Raw genomic sequence first — 21,652 nt, forward strand, 5'->3', positions numbered from 1 at the left:
ATTTCTGTTCTAGGCCATAATTATCTTAAGTTGAAAAGACTGGAAAAACTACCTGCGCACATACAGACAAACATACTTCTAGATACAACATAACCTAATAATTTCTAGTAACTTAAGCACAAATATGAAGGAGAATTTTTTTCTGCTTTGTTTTCCTAATGCAGTATGTCCCAGAAAAAGCCCACTAAAGGATGAAGTATTTGGCAAAAGGAAAACCCTCTATCTTCAAGCATCAAAATTCCTCTGATGCTTCTCTGAAATCTGACAACAAAAAGGCACAAAACCAGCAACAGCAAGCAGGATATGAATGAGGCAGTGTCCTAACACAGCAAAGGAGACTTTCTATGCAGAGGACAACTACAGTTTGCAGTATACTTTGAAAATCAGGTCACTAACTCAACTAGTCATAGAGAGCATTAACTTTAGATAGAGCTCACAGAGTTCAGCTATGCCTAAACTTTAGTAAGTTACAAAAAACCCCAAACACACACACATAAACATTTGAAGTATATTGCTACACTCAACAAAAACAAACGTACAGAACCCAGTTAGTTTTTTAAAATTATATAACCTAAATCCCTACGTCTGTACGTTCCAAAATTAACACTCTAAATGAAAACTTCATCAATTAGAATAAATCTGCATATTCAGAATAGCAGGCCAAATTAGTTCTATTATAAAAAGTCATAAGAAACTCTGAATGTACCTCCCTTATGCTGCACAAAGCAGAAAATACTCTAACTGGTGCCCTTCTGAACATACTGTAGAAAACAGGAACAGTATGCGGAGAGACGCAGATTGCATTTCTTAAGCTGATTTTTCAAAATGCTTACTTCAACACATAGCATGCAGAACACAGAACCAGCATGGTAAAGACACCTGAATTACACGTGTGCTCCAGGCAACTAACCAGGTCAAAGACTAGATTCTGGCCAGAATTTCACTTTGCTTTCTCTTTAGACTGTCTTATCTGCTAAAACGACAGAAGATCCAGAGAAGACAAAGTCACTTTGTAAAGGACCAGCTCCTTAGGGAAAGTACCAGGAGGCAGAGTTAACTGTCAGACTAAGCCTCGCAATGACCACTGGTTCCCTCTGACCAGTGAGACTAGGGGAGAGCTTTCAGGACTACTGAAGCAGAGAAAGTAAAATGGTATTTGAATTTGCATACTTGTTTTGCATACTTCAGCTTTTATACAGTGCAGGAGGGGCGTTAGGATTGAAGGTGGTACTGACAATATCCCACCATTTGATGCACCCATCCCATAGGTTCCCAGGAAGAAAGGACATGTTACATCAATGTGCTACAACAGAAAAAAAATATGGTTATGCATGCTAGCCGTACACAACCTCTGGAACACATGTAGTCCTAGTCAAGATACAAAACAGAGTAGCAACCAAGTAATTGAAAAAAAAAAAAAAATCACAAGAGATATAGAAGAAATCGTCCCTCCCAGGCTGAACAACTGGGACATATTCATCAAGTGTTTTTGGATCCAGCATGGGCAACTGCAGTAAGCAGAAAAACTGAAACCAAAATAGACTGACTGCTTTCCAGGAATATGCTCCTTTTCCAGACAGTAAAAATAATGTTAAAGTGGCAATCAGAAATGGAGAAGTGATTTTAAATCTAATATACTTTTTTGAAAGCCTATCAAAGTACCAGCAGTCTTTTGCCATATCTTTAAAAATAAAAAGATTGTAAAACAGATTCCATGACTGATGCAGAAACCTGCAAGATAAAATAGGTCAAAACTGAGTAGACTTCTTCAAAGTCAGCAAGATAGTTAAAAATAACTATAACACGGGGGCATATATTAACTTTTTATGTTTCCATACAAAGAGGAATGCTCTATACACGTTCTTCTATTGGGACAAAGGTTTTCTGGCTGACTCTGCTGTAGCTGATACCTAACATGCAGTAGGAAGACAACACAGATGCAGAAATACAGGTAACGAGTGGAGGAACAGGCACTAGGCAGGAGGACATAAACAGGCCGTTTAAATGGGCAGCATCCAAGTTCTAAAAAAAAGCTGGAAACAGGGGCAGTTATGTGGAAAATGGAAATGATTTATTACTGGTCCAGGATGGACTGAATTTCACAAGACAAATTGTGACAAAATTTTTGCAACAAGAAAGCATTTGTAAGAACAGAGATTAAGGTAACCTACGCCTATGTATAAGTTTTTTCCTTCTTTCTGAAATTATCATTTTGAATTAAAGTGTTCAAACTGGGGTTGTTCAAGTATAGATAAGATATCATTTGCTTCATGTTAACTTACCTAAAATCATTATTATATCTAGTTACTGAGCACAGACAATTAAGTGTAAAATGAGAAAATACTTTTAAGTAAAACTTTTCCCTTAAAACCTAATATTTCGGAAATACCCCTGTGACCTAACAGTGTATTTTACAGAGCAAAAACCCAGAGCCATCTGGAAAAAAGCAAATCTGTAAAAATACAAGGAAGAACAGAAGCATTATAGTGCACAAGGGAAACGTGAGAAGTCACTTTGGTAATCAAATGACTGGATTCCAAATTAAAATCCCATTTGTTCCAAAGTAGTCACAGAAGGACATTTAATTTTACCATTACAGTGACTTACTCTTGTTAATAAATAAGGCACCGTACTTATAGGACAGTGACTCTTGACCCTTAGTAAGTCACATCTATAAGTTAACTAATGGCAAACCCAACACTTGAGTGCAGCACTGCTAACACTCAAAATAAAAGTTAAATCAGTTCATAAAAACCATTCATATGAAATAGAGCGTATGAAGGTGTAACTTGTTATGAATAGAGATACAGCTATGCTCCATTGTAAGCAGCATTGAAAAGTATGGCACTTGAATTTTACTTTGGAGTTTCTATGGCACAAAAGAGAATTCTAGAACACATTAGTCACTTGAAATATCTTCATTAATGACAAGCAAAAATGCGTGATATATTTTCACTTTGACATTTATCTAAGGACCAAATTTCATGTGAATCACTGGGGAAAAAAATAGTCATATGGTAAACTATCATTTTCGGCCAAATACAGATTGTTACTGTGACTAAGCAAAATCAGCCCCACCCTCAACTTCGTACCTACATAAAACATATATTTCTTTAAGCTGACTTTTATCAGAAAAATTAAGATGCTATCTAACCATGCTTACTTATTTGTACTTTGATTCTTCTAAAAAGACACGAGCATTTAATGCTGTACAACAGCAACTGTTCATTCTTAGCCCCCAAATTCTTCTCTTAAAATTAGAGGCAACTGAACATAATTATTTCAGTTCACGTGACTGTCCTTAAGCAGCTATCCAAAAACTTTCCTGGTGACAGCTAAGAACATCAATGATAAGAATCTGTCTGGTTTAGCACAAGGTCCGTGCTTTTCCTTATGAAACACAAATGGATTTCTTAGCTTGATAACAGCTTCAATGATTGTACCATACATACATTAACATGCTTTGGTTTTGGACAAGAGCGTCATGAGTCTCCTAAGTCTAGTCAGGTCTTAAATAGCCATGACAATCAAGCCTACATAAGGACAAGTTGAAAAGTTTTCCCAATTCAGCAATAAGCTGAATCTCCCAATTTCAGCAATAAGCACATCAACAGTTTTCTATGCAGCGTGGAAGAAACATAGCATACCTGGCATTACTACTACATTTTCTGTATTAATGTCAGAAAATATTATCTGAGTGATAATCAGTGTGTCCCATTTTAATGAAATATTTAAGCATTAACTAATTATATAATTACTTAAGCAAAATTCATACATTTGTATAGCATAATGAAGAGAGATGATACCTTGTATTACATTATAGAAAACCCACCTTTTCTACTCTTTCTTCAGAGCACATCAGTTGAATTTGTTCATGACATTGTTTCTGGTAATATGTCTTCAGTGTGTTTTCTTTCAGTCGCATTTCCAACTTGAGGTATTCTTTTCTGATTTCCTCACGATTTGCAAACACATTTTTAAGGATTTCTTTGTATCTATTAGAACCAAAGGATAAGAATAAATAACGGATTACTTACTGAAGACTTTTTTATGACCATCTCCTTTACAAGGGGAACTTTCAATTCCAAGTTAATAAAATAAATATAAAAAAATTAAGAAGAAAAAAGTAAAGCCTGTTATAGACAAGCACTAAAAGTGTCACTACAACAGTAAAGATTTTATGTACTCGAACTGGAAATGGGATGTGAAATTTTGAAGGCGTCATTAAAAATAAACCTTATTGTATTTATGAAGATGGCACTGGGATTCAGAAGACATCTGGAATTTCTTCAGATAAGTCTTATCTCTACCTCCAAAAGATACTAAATACCTATGTTCTCTTCCTCTTATATCAATTTATTAAACAGATCAGACTACTGTTGCCATAGACACACAAGGTCTCCTTCAAGAAACCTGCTAGCTATCTCTCAAAAAAGGAAAACCACAAAAGAGCCTTCAGTTGCTCACTTTCTCTGAAGTTCTGTTGTACAGTTTTAATCACTAATGGACAACAAGAATCAGAACATGATTCATGTTTTAACACATACTAGGCTACTAGGGGGAAAAAAACAAACTAGTGATAGAAGGTATTTAAGAGTTATTCCAAGGAGACCAACGTTTAAATGGCCTCAAAATCTGCTTATCCCTAGTCTGCAATGCAAATCAGAATAACAAGAATAAGGAGAAAGCCTGGAAGCATTACCGTGTTGCAATATAAGTTTCAGTGGTGGTACTTTTTCACTTCACTCCTGAATACTGAAAATGCAGTACAGAATAGCCCAAAAAGATACTCTATGTCTCAATAATGACCAACCTTATACACATCCTATTGAGTTGTTAGAACTTTACATAAGAATAAAGGCACAGTTTAATACACAAATGTTCTAAAGACATGCAACATTTTAGGTCATTATACAGTGTCCAGTATAAAAGATCATAAAATTAACTACCATAAAAATACTATAAAATGACACATAGTTCATCTAAAGAGCAAGTTGAAGAGACATTCTTGCCATGTAGTTGACTTCTTGCCAGTGTGTTTCAGAAGCAGCAATTCCATTTCATAGTCTGAAGTCCAAATAACTCAGAGTCTTTTATTCTAGTATTTTATTACTCTCGTTTTAAAAACAAACAGAATTAACAAAAGAATTCTTCCCTACAGTTTTAAAAATGCAACAGTTTTACCTAAAGTGTCCAGAGAACACTATCATATCCAGGTAAAAGTGTGTACTAAAACACACAGAATTTAGAAATAGTATTTCTTTAAAGAATAAAATAGTCAGCTGCAGACTATCAGAGTTCTTACCCTACGCCATTACTATCTATACAATCTGCACTATTACACTATCTACTACACAACTGGTTGGAGAATTTTCTTCCTCCATAGCACCCATAGAAACATGGTTCCTCCCAGCTGCCTGGGAAACACGGCAACAAGAAATGAATGTAAATCCTCTCTCTCGACTTCCCTCACAGTAAAACCCTGGGCATAATTTAAGAGAGGCTGCAGATTCTGATTCTACGTACAGTCACTGTGAGGAACTATTACCGGTAAATCAACCCTTTGTGTACTTATAATAGTCAATGTCCCCAATATAGCATCAAGTATAGAAGCCTTTGCGAAGGTCCTTCCTTGAGCTGGATTCACCCTTCAGTAAGCACACTTCTATTCTTATGGAGTTATCTCTACCCTCTCTTCTTCACTGAAAAATGACAAAGTAATCCTGTAGGCACATCCAGAGTATGAACTCTGGACTACCTAGTCTCAAAGGGCTCGTGGACCTGTCAGTGGTAGTTCCAAAGCCAGTGGACACTATCTATCTCAACAAGCTCAAGACTCAAAGGGTTGGCAGACAATGCATCTCCAAGATTTAGACAACAGAGGGAGAAGGAATGACCTTTGGGTTTGAAGAAGCAAGTAGTGTAATCAGTGAACCTCTTCCAGATAACAGTGAAGTAAAAGCCATAGGTAATTGGACAGAAGCACAAGACTGTGGATAAGGCTCTCTACCTTGTCCCAAACAGGAGGGAGAAGACAGCAGAATACCTTCAAAACCTGTAAGTGAATGTGGAGGAAATCAACTCATCACCCACACCATCAGTAGGATGAACCTGACAGGATCCTCATGAGGAAGAAGAGAATGCAACATCCACTTTATTGCTGATATCTAGAGGGAATGGGATAGGCTTATATGTGTCTCTACAGATATTCTAGAACATTAGAACCAAACCAACAAATCTTGGCATAGACTATGTCCAGAATTTTGAAAAGAATACGTCCAGCATTTTAGAGACCTTACCCTTGACTGATTCTTCCCACACACATAGAATGAAATAAAGGGCAACTCACACAAAATTAAATTAACCTTAAAAAGACTTAGAGTGCAAAAATATGCAGGAAAACTGTCAGAACTATCAACATGACTTAGAAACCTACACTTCTTTTGAAAATTAAATTTAAATAACCTGAATGAGAGGTTTATTGAAACCTCTGGAATGCCAGTAAAATGAACCTCAGTTAGAGAGCATTTTGCTTTGAATGGGTTTTTAATTTTGCCTCAGAAGGTTTTCCAGGTTAAAAAAAATACCACATTCAAAGGGCCAATAAAAAAAAAGTTAACTGAATAAACCAAGGCAAATAATTCTCAGAAATATGTGATGAGATGTGCAGAGACAGATCCAGAAAGACTTTCACACCAAAACCTACCCTTCTCATGGAATAGATTGACTTCTGCAACAAATTCATACATCATGTCTTAATTTGTTACTTTTTGTGTGCTCTCATGAGAGACTGTCACATCAGAAAAGACAGACAGGAACATCACCAAGAAGAAGAGACAAGAAATACATAAGCAATAGAAAATAAGGAACCTACAAACATAAATTAAACTCTTTGTGAAAAGAGCTTCAAGATCTTGCCTTTCTTAAACCTTGCAGGAAGGATACTAGTGAAGTAGTATCGGCCCGCAGTAGCAGCACCTGCTGTCGTTTATGCAAACTACATTCCATCTACTCACAAAAATGACCTGTTAAGTAGCTTTGCTGAAAGCTAGCATTCATATGCCCCCTCCTGCTGCGGGTGTGTGTCATTTCCCACCCTCCACCCCCCTCCCCAGATTACTAAAACAACTAAACTGGACTGTAAGGAGAAACACCACCATTAGAACATAGTGTATAGGTTTTGGAATTTCTGTATAATGCAAGAAACAGTCAATTTGTATTTGGTAACATGTTCCTAGAGTTATTAAAAAGAGCATTCTAAATATTCTACTGTCCCTCTCCCCCAAACATATCACCTTGATTTTAAAAGTCTAGATCTCGACCAGTTTACTGATAACGTAACTTTAAAACTATAGTAACTTTCTCTTAATTGGAAGTCATTTTCACATTTTTTTGGTTTATGAAGATAAGCTTCCTTCCAGAAAAACTATTTTTTTTCCCTGTTATTAAAGGACTCTGCCTAGTTTTAAAACTCCTGTGAGATGGACTTCTATCATCCTGCAAGTAAGACTGTTTCCTAGACAGATCTATCAGGAAGCTTTTGTTGCTATTACGTTCAACTTTTCCCCCCTTTCTTAACTGTATTGTATTTCTTTATTACATAACACACAATATAACACCACCCTATTTAGTTACATTTATTCTTCTATTTCTATCGTTAGGTTATTGTTCAGTCCACATACAGACCAGTTGTTTGGCTATTTAGTTGTTTTGTTTGTTTGTTTTGTTTTTTGTTTTTTTTTTTTTTTACACTCTGTATTTTTATTTGATGAATTTTTAGTTCATTGTCTGGCTGGCAGTTATTTTTCATCACTGGACTTTCACTGATTTTTCAGTGTTCTTCCTGATAACACCTTAGTGAATGACCCTGTCTCAGCCCTGTACCTCCCACAAATACAGATTTGCACCGACTATTTTTGCCACCACACCTTTCACAGCACCATTTCATTTTGATCAGTCACTGCATATGTGCATGTACATATGTATGTATACATATATGTGTATACACACATGTGCACTCAGTTTTTTGAAAGATAGTGCTTTCACATGGGCATCCTTCCAATAACACAAGAGTAACAATAGAAATCAGATCTGAAAAGTCAAAGTGACTTAAAAACCAATTAATAGCAGTTTTGCTAAATATTGGCTCAGAATAGAATATAAATAGAAATTTATAAAATTTACATTTGTTTTTAGTTTTCCTGAAAACCTATGTTACAATATGGTACTTATTGTTTATACTTACAAACAACCTAGATTAAAGATGGTTGTTATTTTTCTCCAAAGTCTTTAGCTTTTGGTAGTAGAAAAGAACTTCTTAGCCCTACAGAGCTCTGGAGCTTCCTAGAACACTTGTCCTAAAATCTTTTGTGTTATTAATGGAAGAATTTCATCTGCATATTAATACATTGGTAGCCTTGGGACAAAAATACCCAACTTTCCCATGAAATATCTTCATTACAATATTGATAAACTTTAAAAAACCCAGCACGTAAGCATTTTAAAAACCACATGGGCACTGATGAAGCTCATAATTTTTAGTAAGATTCAATTCCCTATCATAAATACTTGTGATATCAGCAGTTCTAATGAAAATTTGATGTGAATAAATATAATCCACAGAATACTGGCATTGCTGCACTTCTGTCAATTTAGTAAATACTTCATAAGAAAGTACCTATAGATGCAAGACCTTCACCACTGATCTGAATTGTGATGTCAGTGAGTTATGTCAGCTTCTTGAGGATCAGAGTACATGGTTATCTTGCAATGTTTTACTGCATAATTTGCCTAGAAGGTTAATATCAGGATACTTCCTCAAGTACACGATATTTGTTTTGTTTTAAATCCACCACCAACTTGTTCTGAAAAAAGAAGTCATAAGTTATACAAAGCCACACCTAGTCTAAGTAAAGCAATGTTAAAAATGAGGAAGTCAATATTGAAAAGAGTAAGTTTGTTTTACAAATGCTTTGACAAGTTATGCAAACTCCAGTTCTGAAGCAAGAATCGTAATGTGATTAATTTACCTTTGTATTTCCACTTGCTGGTTGTTTGAAAGTACTGCTGCATTACAATTTTCAGGGATGCTTGCTTGCTTTTCTTCATATTCTCTTAGTTTCTCCTTCAACATTAGGATCTAAAACAAAACAGGTACCTTTTAGTTGGAATATAGTTTTTTGGGGTTTTTTTAAACCTATCATTCTGTGCTTACGTCTTGAAAAACTTTACAAATGGCAGTAGGTGATATTCTTCTTAGAATACAAAACATCTTTCTTACTTCAAAAGACTATATGGGAGAGGACAATAATTAGGACAATATTGCCTTATAGGTTCAATCCCATGAACATTTTTTTCAATTCAAAGTTATAACAATCTTTCAAACTTTTAACGACAGATTTTGACATACCTCTTTCTTTTGTTCATTGCAAATTTTAACATACTGGCTTATGTGACTGTCCAAACTAACAACATTGCTCTTCAACTGTTAAAGAAAAGAAACAAGTTTGAATTTAAGAAGGCTCCTTCATGTTTTCCTGCATAACGAATACAGTGTAAGTACTAGATAATTACACTTGCACTGTATTATGAGGAAAGGGATGAATACAATCCTGACTCGCACAACAAAAATGAGACTCTCAGCTTTTGCCATAATCTGTTGCGTACTCATGGCCATGTCATTTCCCTCAACAGAACAATAAAAAAATGATTATGTTTACATATGCAAGCACATTTTGCATTTATTCAGATTAGTTTTACTATTTAATGTATATCTTGTGCATTTTATTATAAAAACTATCTTTAAGTATAGAACAAATCCAAACTATAGTCAACCCCATATTACATAAAATAAATTAGGAGCTGCAATACAAAGGATTATGAAAAAAATCATAACAACGTGGATAATAGAGAGCAGAAGACAGGACACCCCAGTAGCTTTTCATTTATCAATATAATCTCATTGAGCTTCTTGGATCCAGCTGAATTCTACCTGTAACAAACTTGGACTGGCTATTGTACAACTGCTCAGACATTTCTTTAATATGCTTTACAGTTCTCTGAGAATGTAATAGTAAGATACTGAAACTGGCTGTGAATTCTACCAGCTGAAGATTATTTCAAAATTTGAGGCTCACAAAAAAACTCTTTCAAACTGGCAGCATAATCCCATTAATGAAGCTATGTTGCTTTTAGGCCAGAACTAGTCAGCTGTACTGTCTCTGTGTCTACTACATCTGTCACTCAGATGAAGAGTTGACTGTAAGAAAAAAGAGGTAACTGAACAAAACTGAGACAAAAATGAAGGAAATTATAGTCTTTTAAAAGAAATAACTCTCCTTCTCTTAATGCTATACTATTATACTTTGACAAATGATCAATAAATACCGACATACTCACAGAAGACTTGATATCCTTTGCTCGGTTTGCATACTTAAGAGTATTATATGTATCATCATAGAACATAGAAGATGGACTAACAGCAGCTATCATTATTGTTCGGCAATTTCCTCCAAGAGAATCTTTCAATAAACGAGTAAGCTTGCTGTTTCGATAAGGAATGTGCTGTTTCTTGCTCTAGAGAGAGAGTTATATGCATGTTTATGGATTAGTCTACTGTACTTTAAATATTCAGCTGCTTAAAAGCCTGCTTAGAATTTCAACAATGCCACAAAACACAACAAACAGTCTCAGAACTTTTCTTTGACATAAGTAATTTTCCTCAAAATTACATATACATCTCAAACAGTTTTAAATCTCTTGGAACTGTTTAATACCTATATACACACATGTATTAACCAGGTTACTTTCTGATGTCTGGATACGCAACAACTATTTTTGTGATGTGGGCAACTAACAGAAAAGGTAAACTACATTAAACTACTTTCCGTTCACAGAGTAATCGAGGTTGGGAAGGACATCAAGATCCATCTAGTCCAGTCCCTCTGCTCAAAGCAGGGTCAGCTAGAGCAAGCTGCCAAGGACTATGCTCAGTTGGGTTTTCAATATCTCCAAGGATGGAGACTTCACAACCTTTCCAGGCAACCCAAAGTCTGCTTTGTGAAGCTTTTTTTCAATCACATCTACAGAATCTTCATCTCACAGTACGAAGTTAGGCCACTAGAACCCCAGTCCCACACCAAATAAGTCAACATGAAGAATCTTACTTATGTCAGTGGTACATATTCTAAATTCTGCCTCCCACTCTAACAAGATGGTGATAAGATTGTGTGGCACCAGGAAGGGAATTAAGAGCTCTCTGATCATTTTCCCCTGCTATATTTGAAGGGGGAGATCCCTAGCTGCCCAGAAGGACAAAAAGGGTGTAGCCGAAGGCAATAGACTTGCCTTTGGCAAAAGTTCAGGAGGTTTTATCATTCCCCCACACAACCGTCCCCACTCCTTCCCCTTGAGCTGGTGAGCCAGATCAGGAGACTAATTCACTACTGTGAGCAGGGAGTCAGGGGGTGGGGGGTCTCGGGTGTGTGTAAGAGCACAAAAGGACAACTTTGGATAGGTGTTGTTTTCTCCTATAAAAGCCTCCTCCCCTAAGATTAAAGGGCATAAACCTCTGGAAAAATCTTTGTCCTTGTCAGTCTAGTTATTACTCATGCAAGCTTCTCTACATATGCTTGATTTTGAAAAAGGTGGGTAAGAAAAGCAGGTACATTCATCTTTGACACTATCTTTAGGTAGCTGCACACTATTTTTGAGAACTCTTTCCCATCAGGACTGTCTTTCATTCAGCTATCACAGAGATGATGGTGGAAACCCATATGAAAACCTTAAAGGAAAATGATGATGTGAGAAGCATCAACAATGTAATCCCATTACTCAATGACAGCCTTCCTGGGCTTCAGGCTTTAGCAGACTTATATTTCAGAAGTGAATATATACACTCTGGAGTTACCTTAAAAGATATTAAATATTCTTTAAACAGATTGGCAAACGGGAATTTTGCTAGGCCATATAACAAGATACTGAAGTAGCTATCTACAGCACTACAGACAGAACCTGTGGTAGGATATCGACTCCCCCTATCATCCACAGCCAGAATGCCCTTTCTCACTCTGCAGGCAGCAAGAAGAGTTTACAAGGAATATCATAGGAAGAACATTGTTTTCCATGCTGTACATGAGCTCTGGTATTATAATTTTAGTTGTAGTTGTTGCAGGAAATTAAAAAGCATCTGTTTTATTAAATGACTGAACCACAAAAAAAAAATTAACACTGAAAAAAAAGGTTTTTGTTAATATGCAAGAGCATTGTAAGACCAGGAGTAGCGTACATACAACTGGAGGGCAAGAACCTTTCTAATTAAAGCTATATGAATCCTAGGCTTCCTGATTGTAGGACAGACACAAAACTTATTCACCTCTATGACTAGCCTATAATAAGGCAAAACCAAAAGCAGCTAAAACCGTTTAAAGCCTTAGCATTTCTATTCTAAGTGTAAGCAACAAAAACTAAGATGTTTTCCTCCAATATTCTTATACAGACAAAAAACTCCCTGTAGTTCATTTAAATAAGTCTTTGACTTAAGGCAGTCAAAGGGATGCTGGTTCCAACATCAGTATCAGCAGAAGTGAAATACATAAGGATACTTTAAAAAAAAAAGTTGTTTCTCTTTCAAGTAGAAGTTAATTTCAGCACTGGTGCTAATGTGGCAAAAGTGAAGTGCATCAGATGATTCAGCAACTGAAAAGCTAAGGCAAACTTGTTTTTTGCTCTCCCCAAAGTTTACAGAGACTTTTTTTTAAAATTAGAATGACTCTACGTGTACCTTAAGTATATGTTTTTTTAATATGTTCCGTTAGGATATCCCAGGAATAAATTTCAAAGATACAGTAAGAGTCAAACCAGATATGACAAAGAGATAGTGCCATGTTTAATACTTACCATTTGAAAAAATGTTTTAACAACACTAGGAGGTGAAGATTGCATAGGAAAGCAGCACATACCTTTGGATTTGCCAAAGCATTAATGACATTTCCAAGAGCTAGCAGGGAGCGGTTAATATTTGTTCCTTCTCTAAAACGAGCCCCCTTGGCATTTGTCGCACTGGCACGTTCAGATCCTGCCAGGTCAATGAGAGACATTTTGGCGATGCGAACATTTTGATTAATACTAGCTGTTTTATCTTGCTGCCTTAGGTAAATCTACAATAAAAAAAAAAGAAAAGAATTAAAAGTAACCACTAACCAGTCTGTTGTTACTTTAAGCAGCAAGTTAATTTTACAGTGTAACAACTGTTTTCAGAAATCCTTACTAGAATCCTTCTTGGAATCCAAGTTAAACCTTTCAGTACATATCTAACACCAACAGGCAGTTTGGCCTAACGGAAAATACTTAATCCATTTCCGACACTTACCTCTTAAACTCCCCTGCTTCAGGTATTACTAGGGAAAAAGCAGCAGAGTGTGGTTGCACTGGGTTTGGCTAAGATGAAGTTAATTTTCTGCATAGCAGCCCGTATTGTGCTTTCAGATTTGTAACCCAAACAGTGCTTATAACACACCAGTGTTCAGCTTTTGCTGAACAACAGTTGTACAGCATCAAGGCGGTGGGCAAGAAGTTGCCAGGGGACAGCTGACCTTAACTGACCAAAAGTTTCTCCAAAGTAGCCACTGCTTGAGGACTGGCTGGATATCAGTCTGCCGGTAGCAAGTGATTGCTTCCCCACCACCCCCTTCAGTTATTAAGTGAACCACAAGGTATTTCCCTCTCACTTTTGCCCTTTTGATTCTCTCCCCCACCCTGCTGTAGAAGATTAAGCAAGCAACTGGCCTGGGGCTTACCATACTGGCAAATATTGGTGAGATTCAAACTAATTTTATAGCTAAAATCACTCTTGATTCTTCCACACTCAAGATGTATACCACACTATCGCACTTTAAATGGAAAAAGGTGTTCATTTTTTAAAGGCACCTTTAGCAGTAGGCCATAAAGACACATGTATAGAGATAAACCAGGAAAAAGGCTGGACTTCCAGTGATTTAGACTTAACTGTAACTACCATTAATAGGAGAACAATACTTATTTACTGCTGTGAAAACACATACTACTCCAGGGTCTTTTGGAAAGCTGTGACCCCTGAGGCTACTTGTTCCCCCTCATCCCTTCTCTTCTGAAATTTTCATGGTACAGGAGATACACAAGGAACTAAATGCTTTTGCTTCCTGCTGCTATTGAAGGTATTCTTTACTCAGGTTTATGAGGAAGTAGGCAGAGCATGATTATACAGTCAATAAGAATAATTACAGTTGTCCTTGGATGGCTTTTACTTTTTCAGGATTCTCTATAAATTTCCCCTTCTTTTGTATTGAGTGCCTTGCCATTTGTAAGGCTAATGGTTACCGACACTTTCATGAACGCACTTTTAGACAGTGAATTGGGAAAGAATTGCCATACATATAAGGTGATTGACTAACAAAGACAGTATCTCACCAGTTCTGTAGCTTTAACCTTTATGCATGAGAAATGAAGTCCTCACAGCAATTTGTAACAGAAAAATAAACGAACAAGTATTGGGAGTGAATAAAATTCTTATGACTTGCCACAAAAGGTATGTCTATAGCAAATAGACATGTTTCCATATCAAACAATACAAGTAAGTTCTGTTGAACTGTTTCTATTACAACATTAAAAAAAAAAAAAGAAGAAAAAAGCCACTTCCCTGTACTTACCTTGGTAAAGTAGCTATCTCAGGCTGGTAGCACTTTACCAGAACCCAGTAACTATCATTAGCGAAGTAGGGAAAGGTGGACTGACAGCCAAACTATGTTGTATGACTGAAGGTTTTATAAAAATTCAAAAGATACAGGAAATGCCCCAAAGCAGAATCTTTTCTATTTCTTTGTCCGTCAGCAGAACACTTTCTTACAGAACAGTGTGGCAATTGGGATTTTACTTTCAGATGCAGTAATTGCCTGACCTAGATAGAGATTTCAAACCTAAGACAGATGGTACAGTAAGGTAAAACTTGCATCTCTAAAATCAGCTCAGAACATCCTGGGCCAAGACTTTTACTACTTTCTGAGTCAGTTCCAGAAAATGTCCTGCTCCAATAAAGTTAACAACAAAAACAAAAGCCAGCATAAAAGATATTCAATTGCTACAAACAAAAGCAACTCTTAAAATAACAGAAAACTTAAAAATGAAGAGGAATCAAGACAGAAGTAGGGATTTCTCATCATTTATATCTGTGGAACCAAAGAGGCAATAAAGGATAAGCAGGTAAGTAATTTTTGCAGAATGTCACAGATTTGTAGCAATAGATGAGAAACTGACATAAGCGATTACTTGTAGTACTAATTGACTAGTTTGTAATTATTTCTTACAGATGCCAACACTGCTAATAAGTGCCTCAAGTAGGTGCAGCATTTAAGAACCTACTTTAAAAAAGTGTATGGTTGTGAACTTGCTTAGCTTAAACCAGTACACATTAAACAAACTCTGTTAAACTTCCAGTTGCATTCATTGGACCAATCTAGTTAGCAACAGTAATATTCCTTTCAAGTGCCACGTGCAGATGCAGTATTTATATTAAGCATTTATTTACACACACATTCCTATAAGTGACATAATCCTCCCTTCTCCCAAAGTCACTTCTGTGAAAAAGGCTTAAAAGCCATTCACTCTTAAAAGTACTATTATTCAAAGATTGCACTAGTTCCTCTTTGAGAACACATGATATTAGTAGATATTTATATAAATCACACATTCAAGATTCAATTGTCTAACAAAACAAATCATGACTTTTACCAAAAATTTGTGCACTTAACAGAAAATAAAACTTAAGCAAAAGCAATTAAATATCTTGATTGACAGCTAGACCATCTCAAAAGACAAATGCAACAAACATTCAGGATTATCTCATCACAAGAGTTAACTGGATTAGGAATATTGCAAAGAACACACACCAGAGAAAGTTTTTGGTAACTACAGTATCCTTGAATGGAATCAGTCTGACAGTTTTTGTGAATGAACTGTGCACTGGGACTAAAGGCTGAGTACACAGCAGAACGTGCTTTGGGCCATGGCATGGCAATGCCTAATCTTTGCACTGAAAGGTCTTTTCCTTCATGAAAAGGTTCTAACATCCAGACATTTGTCCATGAATATCAAGTTCAATCAAGCATGCCATTTAACTGACTGCAGCTGCATATGGAGACTGGCTAAGAGCCAGCGCATTTTACAGAAGCAAAGCTACTTTGCTGGCCACCACTGCTATTAGGCACAGAAAAACAAAGAACACAGAGATTAGTCCAGAAATGACTTTGTCAGTTACCTCAAGCTCAAAGACAAAAATGTTCACACTAGTTTGAGCAGTCTTAAGAATTCTATTATCGACAATAACGATCTCTGAGAAAAATCATTCAGGGCTTAATATACATGAGCTGCAAAAGCATATACATTTTGCTTTTTAAAGTCAGATGCTTACTGTAACAATATTTTGTAAACATTCAAAGGATTGTGATTTGTACTTTCTCATGCATCACACCAGTTTACAGTGTGTATATAATATGCACACCACAAAAATTAAAAAACAAAGCTTGTTCATTTTATAACATAATATGAAAGGCACTTATAAAACTACTGAGCATGACAGTTTTCATTCAGTGCATTGCAAACAAGCTGCATCCTAAATATATATATTTTATATATATATACACACACAGAAGTTATATATTTGCTGTTCCTACAATATTTAGATATGAGAGAATCTTTGTTTTCATTATGGTTTTACTTATATTGCCAGAAAGTAAACAATCCTCTCACCTGCAAGCATTCATATTTGGTTCACTTTTGCTGTCTGTAAGCTGGAAATACTTTGAAAAGATGAATTAAAAAAAAGTGTAAATCTGATTACGTATACTGATCCATTTTTTGTCATACATTCAAACAAAATTGTGGTAAGATACAGGTATACTAATTTTGTCAGCATAGTTTATTTGGTGAATATGCAACTTCTGCTAACAAGTAGCCTTATCTACAGTGAGATCAATTTGCCAGAATAAATATAGAACGTAGGCTGGAGAAGACAAACTCTCCAGCATCCCTGTTCACAGTATTGTTTGTCGTCTTGTTGAAGATACTAGGGGTCTACAACATTTACCTAATTTACTTGATTGCTTGCCACTTTTAGAAATGAACTGAGAAGAATGCAAAGCCTGCCAGATAAGCCAATTCAGAGCTTTTTCCTGTTGAGTAAAGGTGAGGGAGGTAAGACACTCCAGCCCAGCAAGTAAAGAAACAGAAATCAGCAGTTAGCTCTCTGATCTCAGTCTGTGGCACTGCACTTTGTGCCTTATTAAAGGCAGCATGCATACGCGACAGTGCAGCTCTCAAACTGAACAACCTCGTAAGAAGTCTTTGCCTTAAATGTACAACCATGGGCAAGACCTCAGGGGAAATTAAAACCTGGAAGGGCAATTTCAAACAGAAGTCTAAGGTATATAAGAAAACAGAGAAGCTTTTAGAGTGGGAAAGACTTTTGCTCCGTTATGTATTTTAGAAGTATTTAACACATTTACTGTCTGTTATTTACCTCTTTTCTCATTCGTAGTGACAGTAGAGCTCTGGAGAGCTAACTTTACAGCTACTTGCATTGCCATCATCTATGTCAAAATACAAACTTTTGGCTACAGTTATTAAGCATTGCCTAAGTCTGCAGATACAGTTAAGAACTGCCTAACAGTTAAATAGTTTAGCTGTAATGCAAGGACCAGAATTCAAATTTGGTTTAATATTTTGCAACCTAGAACAGCAACATACAAATAATACAAGATAATGTGCTTTGCAGTATGCACTAGCAAACAGAAAATGAAGTTTTAGCTAACAAGACCCATTTTAAATTTTTTTTTTTTTTAAATATCACAGGTTGTGTTCAAGAGGAGTCAGAAGGTTAAGGCGGTGGCTACCAAACAGAAATCATCTTCGGAGAAGTCTTAAGTTCTAGCAGATTTGTACAACACGTGCAAAACTCTCATCCATGGAAACTAAAAATCAGCATTTCATTTTGATGATGCAAGTATGTGTATGGAGATATTTTCAGAGAACATATACTGCTTTAGTTGTTCTAAATGTTGGTTCTAAAACTTAATATTCTAAAACCAGAATATTAAGAAATCACTTTAGTGTAAAAAATCAACATTAACCAAAATAAGCAGGATGAGAAAGTACTACTTGAGAATCTCAGTTTATAGTCAGATGTATAACTGCATTCTGTAAAATATTTTTCCTAGAAAAATGCGGAGCAACATAATGAAACCAGAAAGCATTAAAAAAAAAACCCAAACCAACAACTTTCAGTTTATAAAATTACAATATGGAAGTATATTCAAAGCTCAAAATTACAGTTTTACAGAAAAGATATTTCTTCTACAGAGTATTAGTTCAAACTATCAGAACTAGAGAGCTTTTCATTGAATTAATTTTTTCAAATATAATCACTATGAACTTTTATATACTTACAAGGAATGAGAAGTCAACAAGAACAGTAAACTGGAAAACTTTAATCTCCTCTCACCCAAACTAAGGTTCAACACAGTTTTAAAAAAAGCAAGCTTCCATTGTATTCAAATTTAAACAACTTCACAGTAATGACCACTGTATATCTGCTATATCGTCTTACCTGAAAGACAGCATGGGACCGGGAAGAGGAGGCATTTACATCTGTGGGATGCTGTGTTCTATTTTTATTTCCATAATCCAACATTTGAAGGATTTCCTCTGCCGATTTAGGCTTTAAGGGTAGAGCACAAGATAAATGCACTTTTTTTTTTTTCCTTTTTCATCAACTATAGGAGAGTTTACACTGATTCTAAAATACATTAACATTTACCTTCATAAAAAAAATAAAGGAACTTAAAATTTTAGTTACCTAGAAATAAGAGAAGTTTCTTGTCTTGGAATTGAGGCACTTCAAACAAACACTTTCAGTTAAAAAGCAGTAAAGCACAAAAAGCAAGCACTTAACTGCAGAAATTTAAATTGGACAATTTTTTTAGTAAAGAATTTAAACAAATCTCCAAAGGTTCTCCATAGTCCAAAAAAGTCTTATTTAAGAATGACCGACTTGATTTTTCTTGTACTAATGTATTAAACAGTGATACACTAATTTTCTTCCCCCACAAGACCCAAGCTTTGGCAAGTATGGTGTTCACAGTGTGAACCAAATTAATGACACTGTTACCTGCTGAATCATTATCTCATATACACAAAAGCTGGAAGCTAGGTAACACATACTAAAAGTCTGCAAGAAAATAGGTCCACAAGAGTTGATTTTCAGACTGGAAAACTAAGTTCTGTCACTGACTTTGCCAAAGAATTGCTATGCTGGCCTGGAAAAGTCATTTAAAGTGAAACTTTTCAAACGTGGTTATTTAAAAACAAAACCAACCCCGAGATGCAGATGCAAGACTTGCAAAGGTGTAGAACACTCCAAGATGGCACTGAAGGCAGCGAATTTATTTAAGAAATGCTAAGATGTATTAGCCAAAACCCAAATCTTCCAAAACATGAAGATGAGCATCAAACAAATGGTACACTTTCGATAATAAGGACTGGATGCTTTAATCCATTTGTGTCTAGGAATACTAGCAGTTTTTTTTCCACAACATGCTTTTGAATAATTAATTAGGTTCACAAGTTACTAAGGTACTGGTGATTATTGCCAGAAAAAAGCCCACTAAGAAATTACCAAGTTGCACACAACTTTCACAGATCAATGGGAACTTCACCATTTCTCAAACACATTGTGAGGCTTCCTGAATTTCAGTATCTATTTACATACCTGATGTAATGTTAGCCCTTGAACTACCACCCCTTTCTGGGTATCTTCACGAACAGCCAGAGGTCCCGAATTTACCAGCAGATCACGGATCTGTTCATTGTAGACCTTTGGAAGGGAATTTAAAATCTTTTAATAAAACTATCCTACCATACTTGACAGGATTAAACTTAACTAACCATCACACTCTTTTTTAATACTTAAGACAAAGTAACAAATTAATTCTATAGAATTTTTGCCAAACAGCTTTCCTATACTGACCTCGAGATACTCACTCAATTCAATTTGCATGAATTTTTTTAGCCATTGAAGTGGGAGTCACTTTCCTAGTAAATAATCTTTATTCTTTATTAAAAAAAAAAAAAATCTAACTCTTTTTACAAAAAACTTTTGCAGCAAGCATGAATCCAAAACATTTATTGCCCCCTATTACACTTCATAATCCGTACTTCAGTGAGATTTCTTAATCCAAATGTACTTCTGTTAAAATTCTTAAATACCTTATTTCTTGGTCTGTGAAAGCACTTGAAATAGTACATGGAAAAGCAAACTTTTCCCTCCTCCTTCTCCCTGCCAAATACGAACTACTCTTCCATTAAGACTTTGAGGGGGCTAGAAGGTAACAATTTTACTACAACTGCTTGACAGCAGTGCTAAGACAGCTACATGTAAAAACCGAACCGTGATGCAAAAAAGTTGGAGAGAGGAGAGGAGAAGGTGACAACAAAGAACAAAAAGGATATCTGTAAAGAGCTAACCATTGGCAGTGCAGCTCTAATCCAAGTAGTTTTACTGTATCTTAGACAAATAAAATAAACTGAAAACTTCAAAAAACATCATCAAAAAGGAACTGGATATCATTTTGTTGTGTGATTTCACAGTGCTGATAGGATTTTATTGTGAAGTCCTGAAATACATCCCTGAAAAGATATTTTCTTGTACACATCAACAGATGTTCAGAGGGACGTAACTTATCAGCAAGACAGAAATCATTAGAATGTTTAGTGAATATATTAGAAGAGATTGTCCTTTTTGGGCAGCCTTCTGTAAAATAGTAACAAGTACCTATGAATAACACCAAATTTGTGGAGCACAGTTCAGTTCCATTCTTATCAGGGACACATATTTTGTAAAGTCTCAGAAAGGGCCAGGGGAAGGCAAACCCAGCTTGTCTTTATTTATTAAAATACGCCTTATTAAAAGCAACATACCAAATATGGGAACTGGCTTACCTCTAAATAAGAGACAGCAACATTGCATATTTTATCTTCTTTCATTTGATCCATGCAATTATAAAGTGCCATCATGGTTAAATACATCACTCCAGGATCTTCAGGGGAACCTAACATTGTATGAGTCTTGCCAGCTCCCGTTGCACCATATGCAAGCACTGAATTTTCACAAAAAACAACAAAGCAAAGAGCTTCACTTTATACCAGTAAGCTAATCAGGAACGTAAAAGTCAAATGGACATTCACAGGCCTCTGTCATTCTGCACAGCTCTTTTCATAAACTGATCAAGTTTCTTACTTAGGCTTTACCTTTTACAGCTACGATCAGAAAGCTATTTCAAAACCACATTTATTTTTGCACTTTCAGTTCAAAATTCATTCACTGGCAATTTACATGAAAATATTATTTGCTTACTCTCATAAACCTAAGCTGCCAACTTATTGCAGGTAGGAATTCATCTCCTCACAATATTCCATTTGCCAATTAAAAACCCAAGCTCTTAAAGAGAATTCATAAAGCAGGCTACCATGCACTCAGTGACACAAGTTCTGGTTGAATAACTCTTTCCAGAGGAATCCCCTCATAAGCATGAATATTTCAGATAAAATTCTGAACTCTATTATAACC

General features: G+C 35.8%; 1 protein-coding gene across 3 annotated transcripts in view; it reads right to left on the reverse strand.

Moving 5' to 3' along the window:
- Positions 1-21,652, reverse strand: part of KIF18A (kinesin family member 18A) — a 46,400-nt gene that overhangs the window by 23,143 nt on the left and 1,605 nt on the right. For 2 of the 3 annotated variants that reach the window (XM_075502039.1, XM_075502040.1), the window contains exons 3-10: positions 21,025-21,182; positions 19,796-19,900; positions 18,635-18,745; positions 12,960-13,157; positions 10,399-10,575; positions 9,410-9,484; positions 9,030-9,139; positions 3,833-3,995 (exon numbers count right to left, since the gene is read on the reverse strand). In XM_075502039.1, coding sequence (XP_075358154.1) covers positions 3,833-3,995; positions 9,030-9,139; positions 9,410-9,484; positions 10,399-10,575; positions 12,960-13,157; positions 18,635-18,745; positions 19,796-19,900; positions 21,025-21,182 — 1,097 coding nt within the window. Of the gene's footprint in view, positions 1-3,832; positions 3,996-9,029; positions 9,140-9,409; positions 9,485-10,398; positions 10,576-12,959; positions 13,158-15,920; positions 16,213-18,634; positions 18,746-19,795; positions 19,901-21,024; positions 21,183-21,652 lie in introns of those variants that run through there. The other variant, XM_075502041.1, reaches the window with a different exon arrangement.

Source organism: Mycteria americana, chromosome 5 (genome assembly GCF_035582795.1).
Source record: "Mycteria americana isolate JAX WOST 10 ecotype Jacksonville Zoo and Gardens chromosome 5, USCA_MyAme_1.0, whole genome shotgun sequence".
NCBI lineage: Eukaryota > Metazoa > Chordata > Aves > Ciconiiformes > Ciconiidae > Mycteria > Mycteria americana.